This window comes from Aspergillus neoniger (assembly GCF_003184625.1).
Source record: "Aspergillus neoniger CBS 115656 unplaced genomic scaffold BO87scaffold_6, whole genome shotgun sequence".
Taxonomy (NCBI): domain Eukaryota; kingdom Fungi; phylum Ascomycota; class Eurotiomycetes; order Eurotiales; family Aspergillaceae; genus Aspergillus; species Aspergillus neoniger.
The window spans coordinates 958324-985585 of record NW_020291134.1 but is presented as its reverse complement, the minus strand read 5'-3'; the positions used below and the strand labels follow the sequence as shown (position 1 = coordinate 985585).

The following is a 27262-nucleotide window of genomic DNA, read 5'->3' as shown; positions in this document are numbered from 1 at the left end:
TTGAGAGTGAAGTGAAACATCTCTGGTAGAAAATTCGTTGTTGATGGGGCTCTTATGTAAAGGGGGGGGATTGTCGGGCTAGTTAGTATGATCCTTTGGTCTTGGCTGATGGTTGGTGGATTGTTGATGTAGGTGTGTGGAGGGATGGGAACTGGTTACACCGATTTGAGATCAATATAGTTCAATGGTTTAAAAAGGAGTTAATAAGCGAGAATAGGGTTTGACTTGGTGATGGTGGTAGTGGTGGTGCTGTTGGTATTGGAGTGAGCTGAACTGTGCATGTAGCAGTGTCACTCCCATTGTTCTGGCCGGAGAACAGTGCAGACAATTTGCAAGTATAAGCGCAATGACAGTCAGCGAGGCTGAAATAAATATGGGAGGAGGAAATTGGGGGTCGTTTCTATGCCATACGTACGAAATAACACAGAAGGTAGTTTACTGGCCTGGAAAGCAGTTTCTGCCTGAGGTGTTCACATTCCCAGTGAGGCAAGTCAACATCCCAGTGATAGAATATCACTCATCAGTCCAGAAAGTTATGAACCTGTCACTGTAAATAAAAGACGTTTCCAAATAGATGATCAAGGTCTACACTTTTCATTAATGTAAGAGTGTAATACAAATAGTTCTACATGACACCATTTTTGAGTCCGCTGAATCGGCCAATATACAAATACGTCCCGCGCATAGTATAACTGCTACGATCATGACAGGTCGAATCAATAACGTCTGCAGGTGCTCGGAGACTTGCACCCAATATCCGGATGATATAGAACCTAAAACTCAGGTCAGATCATATGTTCCGATGAAGAAGATGCCAGATATACTCCGTAGGCAGTAGGCAGCCGAGGCAATGAAGGTGCTAGATCGATCACACGCAACGAAGACCCAGTCTGCTAAACCCAAAGACAAACCTTCTTGCATATCTGAATGCAGTACGCTTAGCATCGGGATCCTACTGTCAACTCTGCACACTAACATCGAGGCTAATATCCAGGCACATCGCCGATCACAATGCTCCATTCAGGTCTATAGGTATAATGAAAGGAGAAACGTCATTAGTTACAAGGGTAATTCCCGATCTGGCCCCGTCTCCATGATGCCTGGTACATTCCACGTCGGGGCCGCGACTATTCACCGGGTATGCAAAACGCCACAGAGATATCAAATGGGGTGAAATCAACACAATCAAACAATTAGAGAAGAAAACGGTACATCTCGACCATCGTTGGTATGTCACAAGGATAGATGAATTAGAAATCGTCATATGCCACTCCCATCTGTACAACTCCGGAGCCAACACCATCAAGGAAATAGAAGTGCAAAGAAAGAACCTGATCTGCGCTGGATCCAGGGAAACCAATGACTAAACCAGTCCCATAAAGAAGAATTCGGGACGGTGAGAAACGACTGAGAATGATGGATATGCTGTCATGCCAAGACGCCGTCAGATGTCGGCTTCGGCCTGCAACGCGGCTTCTCACGGTCAAGACCGGTGCCAGCAAACAAAAACGAATGAACAAACCACCCTGGCATGGTTGGAATTTGCCTGATAATTATGGGTCTTCCCCAAAAGCAAGCTTTTGATCGGGGCTGCGTGTTGTCCGAGTCTAACCTCGGGGGGCCAGTCGTGTGCGATTCTCATGTCAACGCCCTGAATGAAAGGCGGCCAGATAGGCGACATGCTATCTCGTATTAAAAAGCGCGAGCTTCTCAACGGGCAAAGAATAAAAAATCTCTATCGAACTGTCCAACAGTGGTCAAGTCATAGCGATGCGTTCCTCCTCCGGGTATAATGCCAGCCCTTCAGCTGATAATCTGCCGGGCGCCTTCTTTACCCAGCACACCGGGCTCCTGGGGCTTGGGGCTCCTATCGCGCCCCTTCTTCCTGCTGAGGAAGGCGAGCATGCCGCTATTGGAGCCCTTCCCTTTGACTGACCCGGTATCGTAGCCTTCGGCAGGCAGGGTGGAGCTATGATCCGCAAGCTCGCTCCAGCTACCCGCTTCTTCCAACACCATCTGTACCCCTCCGCCCTTGCTTTGTTTCCGGGTCGCGCCCCGCGGGCGCACGGCAGTCGGTGGCAAGGGACGGTGGAAGGGCGGGGCCGGCGGCGGGGGTGGAGGAGGTAGCGAGGCTTGCGAGGTGGGGGTTTCGCTGAGAGGAGACGGGGTGTCAGGCTGAGTCAAGTGACTGACAGAGCCATCGTTTCGGAGAGGAGGCGAGTTTCTGGAGAGGTCGGGCTGTGAGACTTGTCGGGAATGCGTTGACGACTGCGTTTGGTGGATCGGCAGGCATTCTTCCGGGTTTCTGGCCAGTGTCAGCTAAAGCCACAAGACAAGATAGGCAAGGAGGACTTACGTTGATGCTGCAATCGCATCCGCAGCGTTGCTGATGTTGGTTAGCACGGCATCCCCATCTCCGTTTGCTTGGAGACCAACGTACCCTACGTAGTTCACCTTTGTATAATCGAAGGGCTCAAACATCGTCTCAATGAGACGATGCAGTTCGTCCTCGCGGATTTCCTTAGCCGTCGCATCCTCCCGCAACTCGGCTCTCGGTTTTTGCCGGCGAGCTCTGGCCTCGAGCGGCGCCTCCTCCAAGAGAAGTTCCTCCAAGTCATATGTGGCGTCAAAGTTGGTCTTGTCGCTGGACGGACGGAACACAGGCGGGATTTCCTTCGACTCCAGGGCAACAAAGTCGAGGTCGGCGAAAAACATATGCGAGGTGAAGCTCTCAAAGCTGATCGCACCAATCCGCTTCGACCGATCTCTTTCCATAAACGCCGACATTGCTCGGAGGCAGGGAACGGAGACCGCGGGGTTGGTGACGTAGTACTTTGGTTGCGCCTTTTTGATGTTTTCGCTGAGCACGTCCTGGCTCCGACCTTCGAACGGGCGCTACTGGAGTCAGCAACGGACCGAACTGTCAAAGAAGCGAAGCGACATACCTTGTTGTAGATACACTCGTAGAATGTAACTCCAAGTGACCACCAATCAACTTCGCAATAGTATCCGCCTCCTTCATACACTTCCGGAGCGAGATACGCCAGTGTTCCCGATTTACTTGTGAGAGGTTTGCCGGGTCGAAAGTCAGAGGCAACGTTCTGTCCCGCGGAGGTCAGTTTCGAATCATCAGATCGCATGCGACCGGCAGACTTACAAAATCGGCCAAATGAACATGCCCCTCCGAGTCAAGCAGAATATTGTCCGGCTTGACGTCACGATGGATAATTCCCTGCGAGTGAATGTACCTCAGAGCGCAGCCCAGCTCAGCTATCCAGAATCTCACTGCCTCCTCCGTGAAACATTTCCGCGAGATGTGAAAGCGGAGGTCACCGCCATTCATCAAATCCACCACAATGTAACTTCTCAATTATCAGTGACTGCGGACGGATGATGGGGATGTCGTGTTGGGAGAGCTATTGCAGGACGCACATATATTCAATGTCTTGGAAGCTGTATCTCAAGTTGCAAAGGAAGGCATGGTTGAGGTGCTCGAGCATCCGCCGTTCACGGATGATATTTCGTACGCTTTCCGACCGGACAACTACCCAAGAAACGAGCACCTAATGTCAGCGTGCATTGAGGCCCTCGATCGGCAGCCACATACCTTCTTCCTTCCGAATATATTTCAGCGCGAACGTCAACCCGGTGTCTTTCTTCTCCACGATGCGAACCTTGCCGAACGCACCCTTGCCAACCACCCGCAACAAACGAAACTGATTCAAATTTACTGCGCCACTGTCAGCCCCTCCGCCGCCTATTATTGTCTGCCAACCCGATACGTACACTCATCGGTGGCGGCCACCTGTTTCCCTTGCGAGTTTCCCATTTAGACAGTTGTGTAACCACAGACGTTGGAGATCTTGTTCTCGGTCACCAATAGCAACATCCCACTGGAACCACAATACTCTCGACGTTGGAAGATGGAATGCGAGGGGTGGGAGTCGAGAGAAATATCGCAGAGGCGAATCGTGAGATGAGAGGGAGTGGTCGATGGGGAGTAGGGGATTGGGGGGGCGAATTGATTGAGGGAGGTCGTAGGAGAGAAGGATAGGAACTTTATAGGCGATGAAGATGAGGTATGAACATGCAGACCTAGACAGGATGAGACAGGTGTTAGTTAGGAGGAAATAATTGCGGAAGAGTGCAGAGGTCTATTGAGACGGGGGGAACGTGGGCGGAGGGGCTCATTTTCCCGATTCGCAAAGGAGATAGATAGCAGACTTTTGGAGGAGTGAAACATACCCCAATGAAGAGCGATGATGGCAGGAAGTAAAAGGGAAGAAAGAGGTAGAGAGAGTTTTGGATGGAAGACAAGTACGAAAAGTCCCGACGAGGACAACCAAACGGAGGCCTGGTCGGGGGGGAAGCGAGAAAGAGAGCGCGAAAGCGTGAGAGGGAGAAGGGGGGCGGAAAAGAGCAAATAGAATATGGGATGGAATTCCGAGTAGTAAGTAGCAAGCAGCGGCAGCACAGCAGCAGCAGCAGCAGCAGCAGCAGCAGTAGCCAAAAGGTAAGAGAGGAACGGGGGCAGCCCCTAAGACGGAGAAGATGATGAGTTAAGTTAGTTACTTTTCTGACCAGCAAGGCGGGCCGAAAGTAGTTCGGTCGCCTGTACACTAAAGTTACCGCGCAGAAAGTTCCCTTACTCGCCCAGTTGGCCCTGCTGACGAAACCAACCAGGATGGGGCCCAGGGACTTTGCAAATGATGATTGATGGTGATGGAGATTGAGGTGTGATGTTTTCTTTTTTTTTTTTTTTTTTTTTTCTTTTTTTTTTTTTCTCTTTTTCTTATTTTTCTTTTTTTTTTTTTTTTTTTTTTTTTTTTTTTTTTGCCCTTTAATTCTTGGGTTTTTCTCTACTTACCTTTTTATTCTTTTTTGTTCTTTTTGAGTTTGGTCTTGTTTTGCTTCTTCACAGTATTAACTTTCGTTCTGGAACCCAGCCAGAAGGAATACGACAATGCAGAAACCTCCAATGCAAACAGAAACAAGAGGAGGGAAAGGGGGAAAGAAAAATGTATGAAAGAGGAGAGAGAAAGCGAGACGAAGCGATAGAGGGAAGATGAGCTGTCCCCAATACGAGGCGCAATGGCCCAGGTGACTGGATTAAACTATGGGGTTCAACAGGAGGGGTTCTTGGGTCGGCACTGGGTAAGCGAAGTCGAAAGTCTGGAGAAATCCAAGCTGAAGCGATGGATGGAAAACCTTCGTGGCTTGGAACCGGCTACACGGTAAGACACGGGTGTATATTTACAAGCTCTGACCAGTTTGAAAACTCTACAAAATAGACTTATCTTGAATAGCAAGAAGAGATGTGGAAGGGGATAATATGAAACAAAAAGAGAGAGAAATAGCGGCGGTGAGGAAATGGATTAGGGTATACGGAGTGGAGGATAATTAATACTACCAAAAAAAAAAAAAAAAAAAAAAAAATTTAAAAAAAAAAAAAAAAAAAAAAAAAAGGTAAAAATAAGAACTACACAAAAAAAATTTACCCAAGTGAAGATACTTACTACTCCTTCACTCAGTTAATGAGATGGAGTTATTCTGATGGAGACTACAGAAAAGGGGATGGTTTAAGCCCAGGAGAAGTGCCGCTTGGGCCCACGAGGGAAAGGCGCGCCGGCAAGTGGGAGAGAGATACGGAGTAGACTACGGAGTCGCCAGGGCGAAATGCGAATGGGAGACGAGACGGCCTGGATGGAGCAAGTCAAACAGAAAAGACTGGGCCTGCGGTGGAGAGCAGCAGCTTCACTAACTAAGTTAAAAGTGGTGGACGCCGTGGGTGACATCGCGAGAAGGGATGATGCGCCGAAGAGGTCTGGAAAATCTGCACCTGCAGGCAAGCAGATGGACTGTTGTACTATCTATCTCCCCTGATGCAGCAATAGTTTGTGTGTTTGCCAGCCTTGTCGGTCGTACTTTTGTTTTTTACTTCTTAATTTTTTTAAAATTTTACCAACATACCAGAACTCTACTAAACCTGCACCAGGCAAGGAACATCCATCGAAGCACCTTGTTTCCTTCCCCACTGCTGCCGACCGAGAGTTTGCTTTTCCCTTAAATCCCCTGTGCGCCTCTTTGCTTCTTCCTTTGCTTGTTCTTTGTCTCTTCTCCGCCTCTTCCAAACTTTCTTCCCATGAATACCACCTGTCTGGTATTTGGTCTTTTTTCTCTAATTTCTTTCTCTCCCACCGCCATCCTTTCCGCCTCGTGCTTCAACCCCCATCCCAATCTGAATGGCCCCTACCTGCCAACCGAGTGGCCCCAGAACTAGTATTCCTCTGACTACATAGTACATAGTACCTCTGGCCTGGCCCATGTCAGACCTCCTTGAAACCCTTTTCTTAGGTTGTGCGTGGCTATAGCTCGTGGCCGCCACGTTTTTGATTGACCGACCGCGCGACCACTTGGCCAGTCATACCAATGGGAATGCGCTGCCCAGCCTTGGTGCTGATGAAGTGGCGGTTGGGGCCAGAATCACCACACACTTCCTGCACCATCCAAATTGCCCATACGGGTTTCGCCCGGGAGGGGTTCTATCTGGTCTGGACAGGCCTCTCAAGCCTCTCTCTGTCTTATCCTCTCGCCCGCCATAAGTCAGATGTCCCCTATATTTCACACGAACTACGAATAATTCGCAGATCATCTGGGCTGGTTTGACTCTCACGCTAGTTGCATCTTCATCCCGGTCCAACCTGGTCTGGCGTTTCAGGTCGCCGTGGCCTGGGCGCCTGCATCGATATGATCCCGGTCAACGTAAAAGCAACCAGGGTGCTGCACTCTATCTGCTTGTGCCACGCAGCCCACGCTGGCCAATCTACTCTCCCTTCTTCCCCCCATATCTGCACTAAGGTTCTGCAGCAACTATAACGACTGCCACCATCACCTCGTATCCTTCGGAAAACAACTTGATGCATCAAAAAGCTTCACTTCCTCCCCAGGAGCAGGAGTCCCAATAAATATACTGGCTTCCCAACCTGCTGATGCTAATTGATTAATCCCACCGCACGATCATCCACTTAGCGGGGCGGGTCCGACCCCCAAATCCTTTTTAGCCCAGAGATTTGGTGGACCCGGCCGCCCATCCCATCCAGCTTCGTCTCGCCAACGGTGCTGATCTTCTGGATCTAGACAATTTTGAGCTTAGACTTGGCTGCGTAGGCTCCCCGACACCAACTTAGCTTTCCCCCTACTCCGTCTCGGCATGGTGCATCCTCACCCGTAGTCCGCTTTCAGGATGCCACGGTCATATTCGGTATGTTCAAAGCTAGGACAGCTGCCGGATGTCTTCCCCGGTGCTATAGTTAGATTTGCTATGGCCCTAGCCGATGTTTTTTTTTGTTACTTGCACGCGCTCGATACGGGGTACATGTGGATGCAAAAATAGGAGCAAAACGATATGACAAGAGTGGGACTCGAACCCACGCCTCTTTCGAGACTGCAATTCATCCAGTTGAACTGGACAAGCTATTCACTTGAGTGCAGCGCCTTAGACCACTCGGCCATCTTGCCTTGATGACTAACTGGCCAATTTTGTGGCATATACTGCAAGGAATTAGAATCGAAGCAAATGGACCTGTCATATCTCGGAAGTCAAGATACAGTGTTGTTATCTCGACCTGTCAGTTCCGTGAAGTCCCTCATCAATAAGATAATTTTCTCCGCGATCAGCCTTACTGGAAAACAGCATTATTTCTTCAGAAAAAGGCACGAGGTTATTCGTGTACGCGGGACTGGAATGTGACAGTCGCCCTGCTTTTGCCCGTGAAGATGGGTAGTTCCCCACCCACATTTCATCTACAACTGCACTGGATACACAACTGCACTTTAGACTCTAGCTACGGTAAAGTGTTAATGGATGGTCTAACTAATAGTAACTTTAACTGCATACGCTATCCATCCATCCATGCGCTGTGGTGATGGATATGAAAATGTGTCTTTCTATGGTAGCCACATATAATAAACTACTGGCATGTATATTAGTTTGTTCAAATTCAGCATACTATCCACCTAACTGCACCATCGTATGATCGAGTGGACATCAAAGAAATAATCGATAACCCGAACGAATACAACCGTCTGCAGAATCCATACTCCCCAAAATATCCTCCAAACCCAGAGTACAAAACCAACACAACATATTCCCATTTACAATGACACCTTCCACCCCCCCATCACGATCCCCAATACATTACCAATAATGCGAAGCAATCGATATCAACAGGCAAGATGGCCGAGTGGTCTAAGGCGCTGCACTCAAGTGAAATATCTTGTCCAGCAACAGCTGGATAGCATTGCAGTCTCGAAAGAGGCGTGGGTTCGAGTCCCACTCTTGTCATAATCTTTTTTATCCATTGATTTTCGTTCTCATCACTTCTTTGATCACATGTCATTCATCCCTGCAACCAGCCCCACCCCAACCCTCTCTTGATCCGAACTTTCGGAAAAACAAGGTACTGAATAGGCAAGATGGCCGAGTGGTTTAAGGCGTCGCACTTAAGTCGTTGGAACTTTCCTGGTTTGGTTTATTAGAACTGGACTGGTAAATCGTTTAGCGGAAATGCGATCTCGTAAGAGGCGCGGGTTCGAACCCCGTTCTTGCCATTTCTTTTTCCCCCCCACTTTCCTCCCTGTTTGTTTTCTTTTTATGTTTGTTGACTTTATTTAGTTGTTATCATCGTTACTATGACATACAGACAATTATGATCATCTCTTTTCAACTATTGTACTATTAACATATCGCGTTGTATCTATCTATCACTATTAGGACGAATAACAAGTACAACAAACACTACTACTGCATACTTCAAATCCTAGCAGTAGGTGAACATCCTGATAATAATATATAAAACACAGACCCTGTATAAACTTCTCAAGACTATTAATATACATTCCCCATACTGCCTATCTCTGTCCCTCTCCCCCGGGTGGATTGAGTCTAAGCTCGTGGGGATGTCATGCAGGGATCAATCGGGGTTAACTGGATAGGTGTCATAATGTGCAGTATTATTGATCTGTCATACTATCTTGGTTATCTATGTCTTTGCGTCTTAGTAATGGTGTTTATAGTTAGGTCTGTGAGGTGTGCTTAAGTTGGATCATAATATGGGATGTATGGGTGGGGCGGGCTGTCAATATATATATTTGCTCCGCGGTTGGGGACTGCATGGTACTATTGACCAGCACTGGGAATGAAGGAAAGAGAGTTATTTATGTATTGCCCAAAGTATATTATGAGATGTGACTATGGTTTCTTCAAGAGAAGGGATATTTTTTTCTACATGAAAAAAATAAATTGTAGTTTTTGTAGAGACGAAGGAGGGTACTTATGGCTCTTATATAACTATAATGTAACTAGTTAATAATAACCTTTTATAACTGCAAATAACTATCCAAATAACCATTAGCTGTCTTCTTTATACCCTCACGCAGCATCTGGAGCTTTAATCCAATGTTGGTGTACTCGCATCAGTACTGCTACTACTACTGAATGCTTATTGTATGCCCAAAAAGACAATCTCAAGGATTTTATCCCTACCAACAAAACAGTTACCTATTGACAATCGAAGAATCAAACAACCAACTCCCCACTCATAACCCGCACCGCACTTCCCCTTAACTCCACCGTCTCAATCTTCTTCTCACCACCAGTACTCTTCGTACTAACAGCAACACTGATATCCGATCTCCTCCCCATCTCCACCCCCTGCACAATATCATACTCGACCTTCCCCTCACCAGAACTAGTAAGAGCCAAATAACTCGACAATCCACTCGCCGCACTGCCCGTCGCCGGGTCTTCAAAGTTCCTCAACAACATCCTCGACCGGATGACCTTCTTCCCTGTCGCCTCATCATGAATCCCAGGAACATAGAAGTAAACGACAATCAAACCAGCACCTTCCCACCCCTCATCGAGGTATCCGCCTTGCGAGACAGATTTGCAGGGAATAATTTCCCCGCTCACGGGGGCTTCCGTGGCAGCCAGCGCCTCCAAGCTGGGCAATTCAACCAAGACCTGGCTCATGCCTTTGACGATGGAGAAGACGGGGAAGCTAGCATTCCTCTCCTTGGAGAGGAAAGGGGTCAGAGAAGGATGCAATCTCAGCATCTCTGACAGCGGGAACCGCGATGAGTGGATGTGCACGTTGTGTGCGATTTGAGCGGCCACTACACCGCCATCTGATGAAGGCGATACGCGAGAAATGGCGAATGGACCGGCTTTCGTGAGAAGAGTTGTGACATCTTTCCGGTCGGACTCTTCCGGAGAATGCTGCAGGAACCAGGAGACTGCGCCGATGGTGGGGTGGCCGGCGAAGGGGAGTTCTTCGTCTGTAGTGAAGATGTCGATTTTGCGGACGGAGGGGGTGGCGGGGTCCGTGGGGTGGATGAAGATGGTTTCAGAAAGGTTGAATTCGCGGGCGATGGTTTGTTTTTGGGATTGTGTGATGGTGTTGTTGGTAGGGAGGAAGACCACGCCCAGCGGGTTGCCGGAGTAGGGGGTGGTGGTGAAGACGTCGAGGGTGAGGAAGCGGAGGGATTGAGTCATTTTGATTGTTGATACTATTTGTTCAGTAGAGGTAGATGCGATTATATTTAAGGGTTGAGGAATGAATGGGACCATGGACGGTGTCGAAGTATAGATATAATTGGGAGGAGAAAAGTGTATGAGTCATGACGTGAAGGGATTGGATCAGGCGATGGTAGGGAATCTCCACGCCCTCCGAATAGCATGCGGATATCCCAGGAACCATACTTCTCCAGCTCGGTTAGAAGTGATGGCTCCACTAGAGGCTGCAAAATGCCGGCACTTGTGAATGGGGTTTGATTGACAGATTGGATGCCAGAAAATTCTTTCGGTGTGCGGCATGTTCTCCCCGGTGCTTGCACGTGGAATGCCAACCACAAAGTCTGTTGGTGGGGACTTTTAGTTTACTGGTGCGATGCATGTTATGCTTGGAATGCAGTAGCAGCTGATCGCATCTTAATTGTATCTTCAGTAGCGACCTGGATAGATCCGGCGTGAATCAGCAAGTTACATTGCAACCGCTACTTCCATTAGGAATGCTACAATGTGCCCCACGACATCGTTGACAGGAATCCCTAATGCCTTGTAAGCATCTAGACCCATGATGTAGTTTTCAGCTCAGAGGCTACCGCAGATTAGAGTCCCTTGCTTTTCGCAGGTCCTGGGAATTGTGCGACCACGTGTCTCTTGAACCATTGCTCGTCCCAAGCAAGGGGAAGTTCTGTGGATGGCATACGCTAAAGACCCGGCACCATCGACTGACCCACCAGACGAGCTTATTTCAGTAGTCTGATGTTGCCAGATCGGCTGTAAAAGAGTGAAATCAAACTAGAACCGAACATGAGATTGGATGGCTGCCCACTCCAACATTGAACTTCAAGCATTGAGGGAAATGCATAATAGCAAAGGGCCTTATAGCGCTGCCTAGCATAATCAGTGCCCAGGAATGCATAATTGCTTCTGTTGCGCCCGGGTAGTCTAGGTGTACAACACAGAATCTAGTGCTCACATGGCTCGGGCAACAGTTATGTTGGCTAAGAAGGGATGGTGAAGATGCCCATGTTTCAATCAAACAATCGAGACTTGCTACAAGAATTTGTATCACATAGCAAAAGCTACAGATAGTTGCCTAAAACCACGGGCGGTTCGGTAAGAAGTGAAGTTGATTCCCTGTTTGAGTAGGCGAGAGGTAGCTTGAATATGTGAATGCTCTGACACCACATAGGCAAGCTTGCCTGTCTAGGTAACTATTTGATAAGAGAACTGCCTAGCTAGTTGGTTTCAGAAGCAGTTGCCTGTTGTGCATGAGTCAGCATCACAGCCCAATGACGAGATAGCGTTGATGACGAAGCATCGTCAGAGAGGCATAAAGGCAGGCTGTGCAATAGTACACTGCTAAGGAAGACGTCAAAAGAAGAAAGATACACTTGTTTCATGTCTATACGTAAGGAGGCGAGAGGATACCGCATAACTCTGATAAGCTGAGCCACGGCTGTTGTCGAACCTGAGCGGGACCTACACGTTGTTCGATCACATTTCTGATGTCATTCGCGACATGATCTATAGGAATTTTGACCACTCACTGCAAAGTCTGTTATCTCGAGGATTTCACCTCAGATCCTAAAAAAGTAGGCACTGGGATGATGTTGGTTGGTCAGCCAAGATTCTACTTCATTTGCAGCTAATGTAAGGGATGGTATAAGTAGGTGCGGCTCGTATTGGTCGTCGAAGGCTCAAGAAGACGCTCACTGAAGCAGAGCCAAGTATAACCAACAAGGCTTGTCCAATGCTTTGTGGTGACCAAGCAAGCCGTGAGGATCGACACGGCTCCTGGTCCATCTTATGTACATATACGAGAGGGAGTTTGTGGTCTGACGGCTTGCAGTGGCTCATTTGTATCAGAATGCCGCAGAGGATGTCTCTACTCGCGGGCCAGAGAGGAATGTGTTTCGCGTGGGAGACAGTGCTATCTGTTTGTTGTGAGGGGAGTCTGATCGACACCGTGATATCATATCTAACTGGCTTGTCATATTCTGCAGGCTACGCTGTTCGCTTAGCTCAGAATCCGGCTCAGGGCGTTGATCCCGTCTGGGTTACGACCAGCAAAGTCAAAGTTAGGTTTGAGGATGGGATAAAGCGTGAAGAATGGTGAGGTATTGGTTTGGCCCCAAGAAGCTGGACGGGTGGATTGCCGGGAGAATCCTCCAATAGCCCTGGACTGCTGGACACGAGGAAAGTATATCGAGATACTGTGATGCTAAACAGAAGTAGAAGGTGGCAATGTGCTGATCGTTCGATCTGACACGCTCCCCCCACCCAACAGACTCGGATTTCGTCCCATCGCTGTTGCGGGTAGGGATCATCAAGGCTCCACTTGGTAGCAGGTGGAAAATAGCCACGGATTCTGGCATTCCTTCGTCGGAGAGTGATAACCTCCGATGCCTCGGGATAGATTCCGCTTAATCTAACATCGGCGTTAAATTCCAGAAAACGCCATTGTAGAAGCTTTGAAATGTCCGAAGTGATTCTTAGTCTAGCGGTAAGTCGAAGTGAATGGAGAGGTAATATCTACCATCTCCATACGAGGGAGTTTCTAGGGATAGCGACCGACCACGCAGTACTATGGTGGTAGGAGAATCGATCGAGATCGCCCGGTCACACGTGGTCGCAGCGCCACGAGCAAACCGATAAGATCATGGTCTGCTGGAGGAACCTAGTAGGTAACAGTTTTGCCAACCTCTAACCGGACTGGTAGGGCGACCACTCAGGCCGATCTTGCCTGTGCTTGGTCTGCCCACGCGAAGAACGTTGTAGATGACTACTAAATTAGGGTGGGACTGAACCACACCAGGAATTGCTGACTGAGGGAGGGAGAAAGAGGGGAAGAAGGAAGGGGGTGGGGACTTGCAGCCGAGCAATAACCGAATCATATTTGTTGCGAGGGGAGGAAGGTATCTTGAGTTCAAATCTGACCACAATAGCGGGCAAAAAGGTTTAGAGTGTTTCAGCGGGATGCGGGAGCAAGAAGCACCGCGACCAGCACAAGACCGATGGAAGCAGGATTGCGATGGGGGCCAGAATAGGTGCATATGCCCGGGTGGGCTTAGCATGCACCAGCCCTGACCAGCGGGCTTGCTGACGTCCTGTGCGGAGATCCCCCCATCGTCGTTTCGTATTCCTTCTGATTCATCGCAACAGGAATTAGAAGAATCTGGCCTGCCTGGGAGGATTGCGTCGAATATGCTGCAGCATACTACTTACTAACTTACTTGTCCACAACCCCTGTCGTTCATTTCCTTGCGTCTGGCGGATGACCGGATCCAGCTTATTATTATCTCTTGCCGCCGAACAATCAAGAGATACTTCTTCCATCGTCATCGCATTCCTTCAGACGTCGAAGATTCAAGATCACCATCTACCTACAAAGAGGAACGCATAACAATAAAAGGAGTGAAAAAGCGACAAACACAGACAGACAAAGAAAGAAAGAGAGAGAAATATAGAGTCAGCTCTATCAGCGTGATGGAACAACGCAGTTCCCCGGCCAGATCGCTACCCCCGCGAAAAACCACCACGACTCCCCAACTCAGCTGCGAACTCTGCCGCAAGCGCAAGGTCAAGTGCGACAAGCTCACCCCCTGTACCAACTGTGCTGCCTCCGGAACGGTCTGTGTTCCCATCTATCGCACGCGACTCCCCCGAGGCCGACATGCTACTCGTCCGCGTCGAGTGTCATCGCCTCCGCCCACATCAGCTCCCGGGGACACCGATCGGATGATCCAGCCCACGGTCCCCGTCAATGAGGATCTCCAGGAACGAATACACCGATTAGAAGCTCTCATCCAGGGGATGAGCTCCCACACCCATACTCGAACTCCATCCGCAACTTCGCGGGAACAGGTGCGCTACACCCCTGCTCTTTCAGCCTCGCGGAATGCTGACCTCGGCAATGACCAGTCCGTCCAATTATCCGACACTTCCACATTCCAAACGGCTCCGAATCCTAATACTTCCCCCATCCTAAATAGTTCTATTGTTTCTAAGCGTCTCATGTTGCAACGGCCCGATCAGTTCTGGGCCGACTTGGTGGATGAAGTAGGTCTGCCAACCTGGACCAGGAAGGAAAGAATGCTGACGCGGACACATGCAGATTCACGGACTCCGCGATGTGGTCGAATCATCACTGGCCGGAGGCCAAGAAGGCCCGATCCCTTCCTCCGACTCAGCCAAGGCCGAGCCACCCAATGATGACGGAATCCAGGTTCTTGGCCTCGGGGCTAGCAATCCTTCTGCAGCCCTACGGTCCATGAGTCCGCTGCATAATCCGGTGGTCGCTCGTCAGCTCTGTGAAGTGTACCTCCAACAAGTCGACCCCGTGATCAAGATCCTCCATCGCCCGTCGCTGAACCGATGGATGGTTCAGGGTGAAACCTATCTGGCGTACGCCGATGGTCACCCCTCGGTAGAAGCACTGGGTTCCGCCGTCAGCTACTCGGCTATTAGCAGCATGACGGAAAACCAGTGCTCAGTAATGTTTCATGCCAGCAAGGCAGATTTGTTGGCTGAGTCTCGTGTGGCCTGTGAGACGGCCATTGGCCGTGCGGGTTTGCTCACTAGCCGCGATATTACCGTTCTGCAAGCGTTTATTTTGTATCTGGTATGAATTGGACTTGACCAAAAAGAAGCGACATCAGACTGACTTTCTCTAGGTAGCTAGGAGATCGGAAGATCGCACCCCAGCTGTTTGGACTCTGATCGCTCTGGCTGTACGAATAGGAAAAGGCCTCGGTCTTTATTTAGATCCTGAGACAGAGACCTTTTTTGATCAGCAGATGCGGAGGCGTCTGTGGTTTACCATTTGCCTGATGGATTTGCAGGCCTCATTCGGTCAGGCATCCGAGCCACTTATCAGCGTCGACGAGTCAGCATCCACGGCTCTTCCTCACCACATCAATGACTCGGACTTTGATCCGACCACGGCTGCACCTTGTGACCCCAACCGGGAGGGTCTGACAGACACGACCTTTGCGCTGGTTACCTATCATGCACAGCGGACGGGTCGTCTTCTCAACTTTGCTCAACACGATCGCAAGGTCGACGGGGGCATTTCAACTCCCGCATCCTCTACCTCCGGCACTTCAACATCCCGCACCCGCACATGCGACCCCAATTGGCCGCAGCAGCAAGCCCGGCACTTCGAACAAGAAGCACTGCGACTCCTCCATTTCTGCGACCCCGGCACCTCTGCGTACGCGTGGTTCACCTGGCACGGCACGCAGAGTCTAATCGCGACGGTACGACTGGCAGCCGCGCGACCGCTTCAGTGGCACGGACGAGCACCGCCGCCTCGCCGCGAGGGTAACACCGAATTGCTGCGTCTCTGCCTTCCCGTGCTGGAGAAAGCGCAGCTCATGCACACGGATCCCCGCGCCGAGGGCTTCCGCTGGTACGTGACAATTCCTTGGTACGCACTGGCCATGGCTCTGGCGGAGTGCTATGTGAGCAGCGACACTGCCCTGGTGCGGTACGCCTGGCCGCTGCTCGAGTCGTCGTACCTGCAGCATGAGGCGACGCTGGGACGGTCTCTCGGCGGCCCGTTCGGGCAACTCATGCGGCGTATGAGAGAGAAACTGGCGGTACCAGCCGCACTTCCACCGAGCAGTCTCCCTAGCACCAACTGGAGCCCAGCCACTCCACCAACATTCCCGGGCATACCTCGGCCGCAGAGCAGTAATGATGATCGACATGTGTCCGGTTGCTCTTGGCCGGTGCCCACCGGATCCACCCCGCCCGCGGATCTGGGGTTGCCGTCTCTCCTTCCGGTATCCACCTGGGAGGCGCTCTCGCCGCCGTCGTTGGACAACCCTTCGCTCTTCGGGGTACCTCCAACGACGACGGCGGTGGCGGACGGGATGGATCCGGGGGCGGATATGATGTGGGAGGAGCTGTTCTCGGGGATTCCGTTCAATGAGATCGCGGGGCCGGATATGTTCTTTTTCGATATGAACTGGGGGAGTTAATAGTGGCTGGTGGCTTTTGCTAGTAACGATGATATGATTGTAATCGAAGCGAGAATCTGAATCTAGAAACACTTGGCAATTCCTTTCGGACAAGACATGAACCTGTTTAGTAGTAATGGGTGAAGGGGTTAAAACCCGCAAAAGGCGACTAAAAGCCGATGCCAGTGCTTAACTACTCATAGTTCTCCTAGTGTTGATGATACAGTAAGCAGATCATTCAATTCTGAAACAAAACCAAGTACTAGATGATCTTCTAAGCCTAACACAGCAATAGATCCCATGTATCTACCACCAATGTCCCCAAACATCCACCTCTCCCTCTATCCCTCCCCGCCCCTACGACATTCCCACCCTCAAGCACTAAAATAGTAGCCACTCCTCAAACCCCCCTAAGCATCAAAAATCGGCCTCTTAGCCCTAAAAACAAAAACACTCCCAACCACCCAAGTCTGCACCTCCCAAAAATTCTCCCTAAGGGCCTTCTCAAACTCAAACGCATTATCCTCCTCATTATGAAACACCCCATGATTTAAACACCCACGTCGAATAATCGCCGCAAACCAATTATCCTTCCTGACCCCCTTACCCAGCACATTCGCACCATGGACCACCCCGTCCTCCGTCATGTATTTCTTGATGTGCGTGAAGATCTTGCATTTGCTGGCCATGGGGACGGGCAAGCAGTGCAGGAGGTAGTACATTGAGACGGAGTCGAATTTGTGGTTCTTTTCGTTGGTGGAGTAGGATTCTGGGAAGGGAGAGGGTTGCAGGATGTCGGTGACTATGCCGTGGGTTTTGGTGGAGGGGTGTTTGCAGCGCGCTAGAGCCACGTTGAGTGCGTGCGTTTCGTTGTCCACGATTGTGAGGGTCGTGCTGGACGGGATCTGCGCTTGGTTGAGGTAGTAGCCGGTGCCGGCGCCGATGTCCAGGTGGTTTTTGCCCACGTTGGACCGGAATAAGGGGATTAGGTAGGTGCTGATTCGGCAGCCCCAGGCGAGGGTGCTTACGATGCCGAGGACCCAGATGTCGTAGATGAAGAGGCGCCAGGGGGTGTAGATTTGTTCTTGGGGTTGGGGTTGGGGTTTGGGTGGGGTGGAGGAGGTAATTGTGGTGGTGGTGGTTGAGGCCATTTTGGATTGTTTGAGTAAAGATTTGATTGATTGAAGTGATGAGCTTTGCTTGCTGTTTGAGGGTTTGTGTTCGTTATGATGGTGAGGTTGTTCGTGGCGGAGAGACATTTTATACTTCATCCTCGGGGAGTATACAGTGTCAGATCGGACAGGACTTCGGAAAACGTCAAAGACGCATTGCATGCCACATGGGCATGAAACAGATGCAGAAACAGGAATAGAGTTAGAATCCGACGCAAAACTGAACGGACTACTTAGGATTTACTCCGACCGGCTTTTGATAATGTCATGATCGGATTCCCATCGTGGGGGCCAAACGCATCTAGTCAGACTATACCCTGAGCGTATACTATTCCGTCCGGCAAAGATTAAGAGACATTATTAAAATGGAGCAAGTCATGAAGAAGAGGACCACTATAACTCACCATCTAAATTATACTGATCGAAGACAATGACCCCTCCCATCCTCATCATCGGCGCTGGCCTCTCCGGCCTCACCGTCTCCCGCATTCTCACCAACGCCTCCATTCCCAACATCGTCTTCGAAGCCTCCACCCCCGACCGCACTCAAGGCTACGCCATTAGCCTCCGCGAATGGGGCTACACCTCCCTCCTTACAGCCCTGGGCGACCTGCCCCTCCGCAGTCTCACCCGGGGCGTCGCCCCGGACCGCATCCTCGGCGGAACCGGCTGGATCGACCAAGCCCTCCGGGACAACCATACCGGAAACCTGCTAGTCGCTCCAGACCCAGAAGCCAAGCAATGCATCGTGCGGGCAAACCGGAATGCCCTCCGCACCTGGATCGCCGATAGCGGCGACGAGGAAGTGGACATCCGCTACGGCCACCGTCTCCGCAGTGTGCAGGGCTCAATGGGCAACGTGACGGCCACTTTCGAGAACGGCGCAAAATACCAGGGCTCACTTGTCATCGCAGCTGATGGTGTGCACTCTACCGTGCGCTCTCAGATCCTGCCTCATGTGAGCCCGGATATTGTGCCCGTGGTGGTGTACCATGGCGAATTGGAACTCCCGCGCAAGGAATTCGATAATCTGATCCGTCCGCACTCCGGACCATCGAATATTCTGGCTGGTGTGGGCGATGGGTTTAATACCCCCATTACTGTTTGTAATATCACCCCGACGCATGTCCATCTCGACTGGTCGTATTCGAGACCGAGTATAGCCGATCAGGATACCGAGGATCCCCTCTATCGGCCGCATGTCTCTGCCGCGGAGGCTAAGCAGATTCCTCCAGCACTGCTGGAGGAAATTGCGTCTCGGGATCTGGCGAGGCCGTGGTCCCAGCTGCTTAATGCCGAGGCGTTGCCGACTCATCGGGTGTTCAACTGGGTGAGTCGGTGTGTGTCGGTGACGAGGGAGGATGTGAATGCTGCGCAGAAGCAGGGGGTGGTGTTTATTGGGGACTCGTGGCATGCGATGCCGATTTTCGGAGGTGAAGGGGGTAATCATGCCCTGGTTGATGCGGTGGAGTTGGCAGAGGCATTGATGGGTAAGGAAGGGGAGTTGGATGCTGCTGTGACGGGGTACTATGATCGTGCGTGGAGACGCTGTCAGGAGGCTGTGAGACGGTCTAGGCAGAGGTTCTTTCAGTTGCATCGGCCTATGAGGGAGTGGGTGGAAATTGCGGAAAAGAAGAAGATGATGGCTGCTATGAAGGAAGTGGAGGCTCATTGATTAGCAGCTGTATCTGGTGTGCTGGGAGTTATGTCTTAACGTTGAGATAGTCTGATTGATTTCCCACTGAATCTGGAGTTGATTGTATGCAGTGAATTGATAGCTTGTGGGATAAGCAATATAGTGTTTGCTATGTTTACTACAATACAAGAATTGTCAATACTATGTTCAATCAACTAGAACAGGAACAACTGTCCTAGTAATAATAATGGGCTTAATAAATCTGATTTTCCGAGTCATGAACTGTGCTTGCGACATATTGGTCATGAATTGAAGCCACCATTGAGCATTGGTCTAGCTATTCAAACTGAAGGACTGTATTCAGCACAACTGGTATGAACAAGAACAGCAACTAAATACAAATAGAGTTTTGGAATGAATCTACAACCTCACCGCAGCTGCAGCTGGCTGCCCTACTGCAAACCACCGTCTCTGACTCGGCTCTCCCTCAAAACCAACCTTCCGATCCTCCGCCAACTTCCACAAAACCTGACTCAAGAACGGCGTCAAAGCCTGCTCAACCTCATCCGGAATTCCTCCATACATAGAGTTAATAAGCTCCGGAAACGTTAAAGCGCCGGCACGATGCCCTCCCCCGGTTGCTGCCATCCTAGCCCGACTTCTCTCCAACGCGGCCAGTACCTGCCGCATCCTCGACTCTTTATGCTGAATATATTCCTTCATCTTAGCCGGAAGATCCTCGATGCGTGTTCCATGCGCTGGATACCCGAGCGCGCAATTGAGGTCCGCCATGTGTGACAGGCTGGTCATATACGTGCCTAAATCTTCAACGACGGAGTATCCGTGTCCCAACACATTGTCCCCGGTGAAGAGGGCGTTTTCTTCCTCCAAGAGGAAGCACATGTGGTCAAAGGCGTGGCCGGGAGTAAAGACAGCGCGGATAGTTGCGCCCTCTACTTGGATCTTTTGGCCATCGTGGATGGCTTGTTGGCCGAGATCGGGGGTGTTTTTGTATACTCGAGAGGACAGTTCTGGGTTGTAGCTGATGAGGTCGGGGACTCCGCCGGTATGATCGCCGTGCCAATGAGTGAGCAGGACGTGGGAGATTTCTAGACCGTTGGATCCCAGTTGTTCCGTGAGAGCTTGAATCCAGCTTGCTTCACCCTGTTCGGCGTTAGAAGTATTCATGGCAGGAAGGTATAGGTGGACTACCTGGCCGGTGTCAATGAGAATTCGGAATTTGCCCGTCCCCACGAGGTATGTGTTGGTTCCTTGCAGCTGCATGCGCCCGGGATTACCTCCGAGAATGCGCATCACTCTCTCGGTGACTTGCTCGACTTCGGGAAGACGAGGCAGGTTGGCTTCCTGGCCGGACAGATATTCCTGCCAGAAGGACTGAGCGAAGGGGATACGGAACGCCATGTTGAATACTAGTTCGTAGTGACCATTCACTCATTCCGTCAAATTCTGGATATGGGGGAACTGGGCCCATTTTGTTGTTCTATACTATCTTCAATGCTTCTATTTTGGTTCTGGAACGGAGTTTAATCGGACACACGTGGAGGCCATGCCATCCGAACGAAATCTGACATCAGCCCCATTTGTCCGTCCGATCCTGTCACTTTTCTTCAACATCCAATCCCACGAATACTATCATTCTTCTCAGAGTACCTGAAACAAAGTTTAAAATCCGACTTTTATCTGCCGAGGGATTCTGCAGGATTCAGAATCAAAACCCGAGCGATGTCACTACGCCGTCCGACAATGGCCCCATTCTGCATCGCGATGATGATGAGATGATGATGCTGAATCGACTCAGCTTCATTGTCCGAAACGGACGTGGAGAAATCCACGAGATTCGGTCGCAGATTCAGACTCATTTTGCTGAGATGACGAAGGGTATATAGAGAGCATTAAACCTCGCCGTTGCTGGAAATGTCGTCTCAGTCCAACACAGCACATCACAGCACAGCAAAGCAAAGCAGTTACCTCTCTCCCCAAAACCACAAACCCTCTCACTCAAACGAATCTAATTCAATCAACCAATAAATTACCATGTCCGCCCCTACGAAGCTGGTCTTCTTCGGAAACGAATTCCCCAATGACGATCTCAAGACCCTCTTCCGCGGTCTGCACCGACACGGCAAGGACCGGCGCTTTCGCCAGCTGGCAACCTTCCTGGAGGAGTCCACTCGCGTGCTCCAGAATGAAGTTGCCCAGCTTCCCGAGCAGCTGAAGAAGCTGGTGCCTCATTTCGAAAATTTGATGCCACTAACCGAGGTCGACTTTCGTCAAGGCCCTCTGGGAGCTGCTATGGAAAGCGCCCTGCTGACCATTCTGGAATTGGGAATGTTTATTGGCCACTACGAGGCCGAGGAGCATGCCTGGGACCTCTCCGCAGACCGGACCACCTTGGCTGGTCTTAGTATTGGCCTGCTCGCCGCCGCTGGTGTTGCATTGTCCACTCACTTGGCTGAGGTGGTCCAGAACGGTGCTGAGTGTGTGCGGGTCTCCTTCCGCCTGGGCGTCTACGTCCACGATATCTCCCGCAAGTTGGAAGCTCCCCAGGCAGACGGCAGCTTGCTCAGCTGGGCCCATGTTGTCACCGGCGAGACAGCGTCCGACCTGCAGGAGGAGCTGTCGCGATACAACACGGAGACGGGCACTCCCGAGCTGCTCAAGGTGTTCATCAGTGCTGCCGACAAGACCTCTGTCAGTGTCAGCGGTCCTCCCTCGCGCATCCGTGCCGCCTTCCGGGCCTCTCAGCGCCTGCGCTACTCTAAGTCTCTTGCCCTTCCTGTGTATGATGGTCTCTGCCATGCGGCCCATCTCTATGACGAGGAGACCATCCATCGTGTTCTTTACCCCGATGGATCCGTCATCCCCACCTCTAGGCCGGTGCAGCTGGCACTACTCTCGTCGCGGTCTGGACAGCCCTTCGAGGCCACCACGGCCGCTGAGCTGTTCCGCGCCATCAGCACAGAGCTGCTGACTGGCACCATCTTTCTGGACAACATCACGGCCGGTATCCTCGACCGTACTGAGCGCTGTGCTGATGCCACACAGTGCCAGATTGAGACCTACCGCACTTCGCTGGTATTCAAGGGTCTGCTGAAAGCCCTGGAGGCATGCTTTCCTGACCGGACCATCAAGACCACCGATCTCATCCCCTGGGTATTCCAAGACTACGGTGCGCGCCAGCCCAAGTCATACGCAGACTCGAAACTGGCCATTGTCGGCATGGCTTGCCGCATGCCCGGCGGCGCTAATGATCTCGACCTCTTCTGGGAGTTGCTTGCACAGGGTCGCGATACTCACACGACGGTGCCTGCGGATCGCTTTGACCTTGAAACGCACTACGACCCGACTGGCGAGACCGAGAACGCTACGCGCACTCCCTTTGGCAACTTCATCGACCAGCCCGGGCTCTTCGATGCCGGATTCTTCAACATGTCCCCCCGGGAGGCTGAGCAGACTGACCCTATGCATCGTCTTGCCCTTGTCACCGCTTACGAAGCCCTGGAGATGGCAGGTGTGGTCTCTGGCCGCACGCCCTCGTCCAACCCCAAGCGCATTGCCACCTTCTACGGACAGGCCAGTGACGACTGGCGTGAGCTGAACGCGTCTCAGAACATCGGCACCTACGCCGTGCCTGGTGGTGAGCGTGCCTTTGCCAACGGTCGCATCAACTACTTCTTCAAGTTTGGCGGCCCGTCCTTTAACCTGGACACAGCCTGCTCCAGCGGTTTGGCTGCCGTCCAGGCGGCTTGCTCTGCCCTGTGGGCCGGTGAAGCCGATACTGTCCTGGCCGGCGGACTGAACATCATTACTGACCCCGATAACTACGCTGGTCTGGGCAACGGCCACTTCCTGTCACGCACCGGCCAGTGCAAGGTCTGGGATCAGTCTGCTGACGGCTACTGCCGTGCCGACGGTGTTGGCTCTGTTGTGATCAAGCGTCTCGAGGATGCGGAAGCAGACAATGATAATATCCTGGCTGTCGTGCTATCCGCTGCCACCAACCATTCAGCGGAGGCTATCTCCATTACCCACCCCCATGCTGGCGCCCAGAAGGAGAACTATACCCAGGTGCTGCACCAAGCGGCTGTCAACCCGCTGGATGTGAGCTATGTTGAGCTGCACGGCACCGGTACCCAGGCAGGCGACGCTCAGGAGGCTGAATCGGTGTTAGATGTCTTCGCTCCCCGGAATCATCGTCGTCGGGCCGACCAGCCGCTGTACTTGGGCGCGGTGAAAAGTAATATCGGACATGGCGAGGCGGCTGCTGGTATTGCTTCCCTGCTCAAGGTGCTGCTTATGTACCAGAAGAACGAGATCCCTGCTCACATCGGTATCCCCACTGTCATCAACCCGGCTATTCCCACAGATCTCGAGCAGCGCCAGGTTCAGTTGCCTCGAAGCAAGATTGCCTGGCCCCGGGCTGCAGGCCAGATTCGCCGCGCCATTGTGAACTCTTTCGGTGCGCACGGTGGTAACACAACCCTGGTATTGGAAGATGCCCCTGAGAAGCAGGTGACTGTGGCCCGCGAGGAGCGCTCGACGCACCCGGTAGTCATTTCCGCCAAGTCGAAGAAGTCCTTGGCTGCCAACTTGGAGACTCTCCTTGCCTACCTCGACGAGAAGCCGGAAACCGATCTTGGTGACCTATCATACACGACCTGTGCGCGGCGCATGCACCACAGCTGGCGCGTGGCCACTGCTGTCAGCGATATTCCCGCCCTGCAAAAGTTCCTGCGCAACGCCGTGAACAACGACGCTGTGTCTCAAATCCGGCCTATTCCCACCGAAGCTCCCCCTGTGGTGTTCACTTTCACCGGCCAGGGTGCATACTACGCTGGACTGGCACAGGGTCTCTTCCAGGCTCTGCCTTCCTTCCACGCTGAAGTGCGCCAGCTTGACCACCTGTCCCAGCGACTGGGATTTCCCTCTATTGTGCCGGTCATCCTCGGCGAGGTGGAAGAGGGAACTGCTACGGCCCTGGTCACGCAGCTCAGCATTGTGATCGTGGAGATTGCCCTGGCTAGGCTCTGGCTGCTTCTCCTGGGAATTCCTGCTCCTCACGCCGTGATCGGCCACAGTCTGGGCGAATATGCCGCCCTGGCTGTCGCCGGCGTGCTCTCCACGGCGGATGCTCTCTACCTGGTTGGCCACCGAGCCCAGCTAATCGAGGAACGTTGCACCCCGGGCAGCCACGCCATGCTCTCGATGCGCGCTACCATCACTGACATTGAGCGTCTGGTTGGAACCGGCCCTGATGCACCCACTTACGAGCTGTCCTGCCAGAACACACACCAGGACACCGTCATTGGCGGATCGATCCCAGACCTTAATGCCATCCGCGAGAAGCTCGAGCCTGAAGGCATCAAGTGTGTCAACGTCGATGTTCCCTTTGCCTTCCACACCGCGCAGATGGACGCCGTCCGGGAACGCCTCGCCAAGGCCGTCGCCGCCGTGCCCTTCAAGACCCCCAGCGTCCCCGTCCTCTCTCCCCTGTTGGGCAGCGTCGTTTTCGACGGCAAGTCCATCAACACAGAGTACATCGTGCGGGCCACCCGCGAGCCCGTCCAGTTCGCGACTGCCATCGACGCCGCCCAGGAGCTCGGCATCGTCAACAACCAGACCCTCTGGGTCGACATCGGCCCGCACCCCATCTGCGCCAGCTTCGTGCGCAGCCTGGTGCCTGGCGCACGTATCGTCTCCTCCTGCCGCCGAAACGAGGACAACTTTGCCACCATGGCGAAGAGTCTCTGCACGCTGCACTTGGCTGGCCGCACCCCCTCTTGGGCCGAGTACTTCCGTCCCGACGAGCAGGCCTACTCTCTGCTCCGCTTGCCCAAGTACCGCTGGAACGAGGTCAACTACTGGATCCAGTACCTGGGAACCTGGACCCTGGACAAGGCGCATATCAAGAACGGCAGCAGCCAAAAGCGCGCTATCACCGATGTTCCCTCCGTCTCTTCTCTGCGCACCTCCCTTATCCACCAAGTCACCGAGGAATCTGTCGACAAGACCACTGCCACTTTCAAGGCCATCTCCGACATTCAGCACCCCGACTTCCTCGAAGCCGTGCACGGCCACACCATGAACAATTGCGGCGTCGCCACCTCCTCCATCTGGACAGACATGGCTATGACCGTCGGCGAGCACCTATACCGTCGCTTGGTTCCGGGCACTGACAACGTCCTCATGGACCTGTGCGACTTCGAAGTCCAACACGCCCAAGTTGCCAACACCAACTCGAACACTCCGCAACCACTGGCCTTTGAAGCCCATCTCGACCTTCCCACCCGCCATATGTTCCTCGCCTGGTACGACGTCGATGCCACCACCAACCAGCGCGCCGCAGCCCCCTTCGCCACCGGCAGCATCAATTACCCTGCCGACCCAACCGGCGCTGCCTGGTCCACGGAATGGTCTCGCATCACCCACCTCATCCAGGGCCGCATCGACGCCCTGCAGCACATGGCCGCGGAGAACAAAGCCAGCACACTTTCCAAGCCGCTCGCTTACGCCCTCTTCAAGAACGTCGTCGACTACGCCCCCCGCTACCGTGGCATGGACCGCGTCGTCATCCACGACCACGAGGCCTTCTCCGACATCACCCTTACCACCGACCGCCACGGCACCTGGCACACCCCTCCCCACTGGATCGACAGCGTCTCGCACCTGGCAGGCCTGGTAATGAACGGAAGTGACGCCTCCAACACTAGGGATTTCTTCTACGTCACCCCTGGCTGCGGTAGCTGCCGCATGACGGAGCCTTTGATCCCCGGAGGCAGGTACCGTAACTATGTCCGCATGTTCCCCATGCCGGACGAGGCCCACATGTACGCGGGTGACTTGTACATCCTCCGCGAGGACAAGATCATCGGTGTCGTGGAACAGCTCAAGTTCCGTAGAGTGCCCCGCTTGTTGATGGATCGATTCTTCTCGCCGAACAAGAACGCCGCTGCGCATGCTGCTCCTGCTCCTGCTCCTGCCGCTGCTCCGGTGGTGAAGAAGCAACCCCTCACTCCTACACCCACGGAGACTGTTACTTCCCAGCCGGCCAAGACAGAGCAGAAGCAAGTCCAGCTCCAACTTCCTAATATTACCTCCGCTGCACCCTCGACAGCTAGCAGCTCATCCTCTCCCTCATCCAGCGGCGTCGCAACCCCCACAACTGAACAGGAGGCCCCCGTCGCCGATGCCTCAGCAGTGACTGGTATGGCTGGCAAGTGTCTGGAATTGAATGCCAACGAGACAGGCCTGGGTGTGGCAGAGCTTACTGCGGACGCGACATTCGTACAGCTGGGTGTGGATTCACTCATGTCGCTGGTACTATCGGAGAAGTTGAGGAGTGAGATGGGATTGGAGATTAAGAGTTCGTTGTTCTTGGAATGTCCTACTGTGGGGGACTTGACGGGATGGTTGGAGCAATACTGCTGATGTTTAGCCTTTTGTTGGTTTTGGCTGTTTGCTTCTTGTATTGTTGGACATTGTAACTAGAGGAGTGAAGAGTAATTGCATTGCTGTGACCTATCATTTCCGAGCACTTGATTAGAATATCAGAGTAAATGCAGGAACTAATCTTGAAAGGTTTCCGGCGGATAGGTATGAAGGGGGCTACGGAAAGGGGTTACTAGAGCATAAGAAAAATGATGTTAGACACCTTAAATTACAAGGACTTAAAATTTTTCAGTTGGAGTCCATACCCATGATTAGTAGACTGGGACTTGGCATTATTGATATGGTGGTAAAACCAGGGTGAACAGAAAGGGTATGTATGTCTCTCAAGTACTATCATAGTGGATGTATTTCCATGATGGTTCATGGGATATTCGGCGTTCGGGATCATATTCTTTGCTTCAAACGGTGAAGCACCTGCATAGCTAGCATCTTACCTAGGCCGGCTCGATTG

At 52.1% G+C, this 27262-nt stretch overlaps 8 protein-coding genes and 3 non-coding genes across 11 annotated transcripts; 5 read left to right on the top strand and 6 right to left on the bottom strand.

The window, feature by feature from the left end:
- Positions 1–1250: 1250 nt before the first annotated feature.
- Positions 1251–1681, bottom strand: BO87DRAFT_394540 (uncharacterized protein; the record flags this gene model as incomplete). The annotated part of the gene is made up of 2 exons (XM_025625124.1): positions 1251–1526; positions 1613–1681. 2 exons carry the CDS (start codon positions 1679–1681, stop codon positions 1251–1253), a joined length of 345 nt encoding a protein of 114 aa, XP_025483062.1.
- A 122-nt stretch (positions 1682–1803) lies between these two features.
- On the bottom strand, positions 1804–3829 carry BO87DRAFT_301771 (serine/threonine-protein kinase; the record flags this gene model as incomplete). The annotated part of the gene is made up of 7 exons (XM_025619177.1): positions 1804–2305; positions 2357–2895; positions 2946–3101; positions 3158–3362; positions 3433–3544; positions 3608–3730; positions 3787–3829. 7 exons carry the CDS (start codon positions 3827–3829, stop codon positions 1804–1806), a joined length of 1680 nt encoding a protein of 559 aa, XP_025483061.1.
- Positions 3830–7406: 3577 nt separating this feature from the next.
- Positions 7407–7518, bottom strand: BO87DRAFT_t87. Its single transcript has one exon. It is a non-coding gene; the product is annotated as a tRNA-Leu (tRNA).
- Positions 7519–8229: 711 nt separating this feature from the next.
- BO87DRAFT_t88 lies at positions 8230–8344 on the top strand. The gene has a single exon. It is a non-coding gene; the product is annotated as a tRNA-Leu (tRNA).
- Positions 8345–8469: 125 nt separating this feature from the next.
- Positions 8470–8610, top strand: BO87DRAFT_t89. Its single transcript has one exon. It is a non-coding gene; the product is annotated as a tRNA-Leu (tRNA).
- Positions 8611–9447: 837 nt separating this feature from the next.
- Positions 9448–10705, bottom strand: BO87DRAFT_373920 (PhzF family phenazine biosynthesis protein). Its single transcript, XM_025622672.1, has one exon. The coding sequence runs from the start codon at positions 10553–10555 to the stop codon at positions 9578–9580; it is 978 nt and encodes a 325-aa protein (XP_025483060.1). The 5' UTR covers positions 10556–10705; the 3' UTR covers positions 9448–9577.
- Positions 10706–13730: 3025 nt separating this feature from the next.
- Positions 13731–16631, top strand: nscR (Zn(II)2Cys6 domain-containing transcription factor nscR). Its single transcript, XM_025621212.1, has 4 exons — positions 13731–14434; positions 14492–14629; positions 14685–15191; positions 15244–16631. Exons 1-4 carry the CDS (start codon positions 14057–14059, stop codon positions 16552–16554), a joined length of 2334 nt encoding a protein of 777 aa, XP_025483059.1. The 5' UTR covers positions 13731–14056; the 3' UTR covers positions 16555–16631.
- Positions 16632–16943: 312 nt separating this feature from the next.
- On the bottom strand, positions 16944–17684 carry BO87DRAFT_450752 (S-adenosyl-L-methionine dependent methyltransferase; the record flags this gene model as incomplete). The annotated part of the gene is made up of 1 exon (XM_025628434.1): positions 16944–17684. One exon carries the CDS (start codon positions 17682–17684, stop codon positions 16944–16946), a length of 741 nt encoding a protein of 246 aa, XP_025483058.1.
- A 451-nt stretch (positions 17685–18135) lies between these two features.
- nscC (FAD-dependent monooxygenase nscC) lies at positions 18136–19468 on the top strand (the record flags this gene model as incomplete). The annotated part of the gene is made up of 1 exon (XM_025628433.1): positions 18136–19468. One exon carries the CDS (start codon positions 18136–18138, stop codon positions 19378–19380), a length of 1245 nt encoding a protein of 414 aa, XP_025483057.1. The 3' UTR covers positions 19381–19468.
- Positions 19469–19761: 293 nt separating this feature from the next.
- BO87DRAFT_450748 (metallo-beta-lactamase domain protein) lies at positions 19762–20763 on the bottom strand (the record flags this gene model as incomplete). The annotated part of the gene is made up of 1 exon (XM_025628432.1): positions 19762–20763. One exon carries the CDS (start codon positions 20761–20763, stop codon positions 19762–19764), a length of 1002 nt encoding a protein of 333 aa, XP_025483056.1.
- A 633-nt stretch (positions 20764–21396) lies between these two features.
- nscA (non-reducing polyketide synthase nscA) lies at positions 21397–26790 on the top strand (the record flags this gene model as incomplete). The annotated part of the gene is made up of 1 exon (XM_025621211.1): positions 21397–26790. One exon carries the CDS (start codon positions 21397–21399, stop codon positions 26788–26790), a length of 5394 nt encoding a protein of 1797 aa, XP_025483055.1.
- Between the last annotated feature and the right edge of the window lie 472 nt (positions 26791–27262).

Bases quoted from the DNA above. Each gene is read 5' to 3' on its own strand.
- BO87DRAFT_373920 (XM_025622672.1), bottom strand. From the start codon at position 10,555: ATGACTCAATCCCTCCGCTTCCTCACCCTCGACGTCTTCACCACCACC.
- nscR (XM_025621212.1), top strand. From the start codon at position 14,057: ATGGAACAACGCAGTTCCCCGGCCAGATCGCTACCCCCGCGAAAAACC. The intron at 14,435-14,491 runs GTGCGCTACACC...GGCAATGACCAG, and splicing joins CCGCAACTTCGCGGGAACAG to TCCGTCCAATTATCCGACAC. The intron at 15,192-15,243 runs GTATGAATTGGA...GACTTTCTCTAG, and splicing joins AAGCGTTTATTTTGTATCTG to GTAGCTAGGAGATCGGAAGA.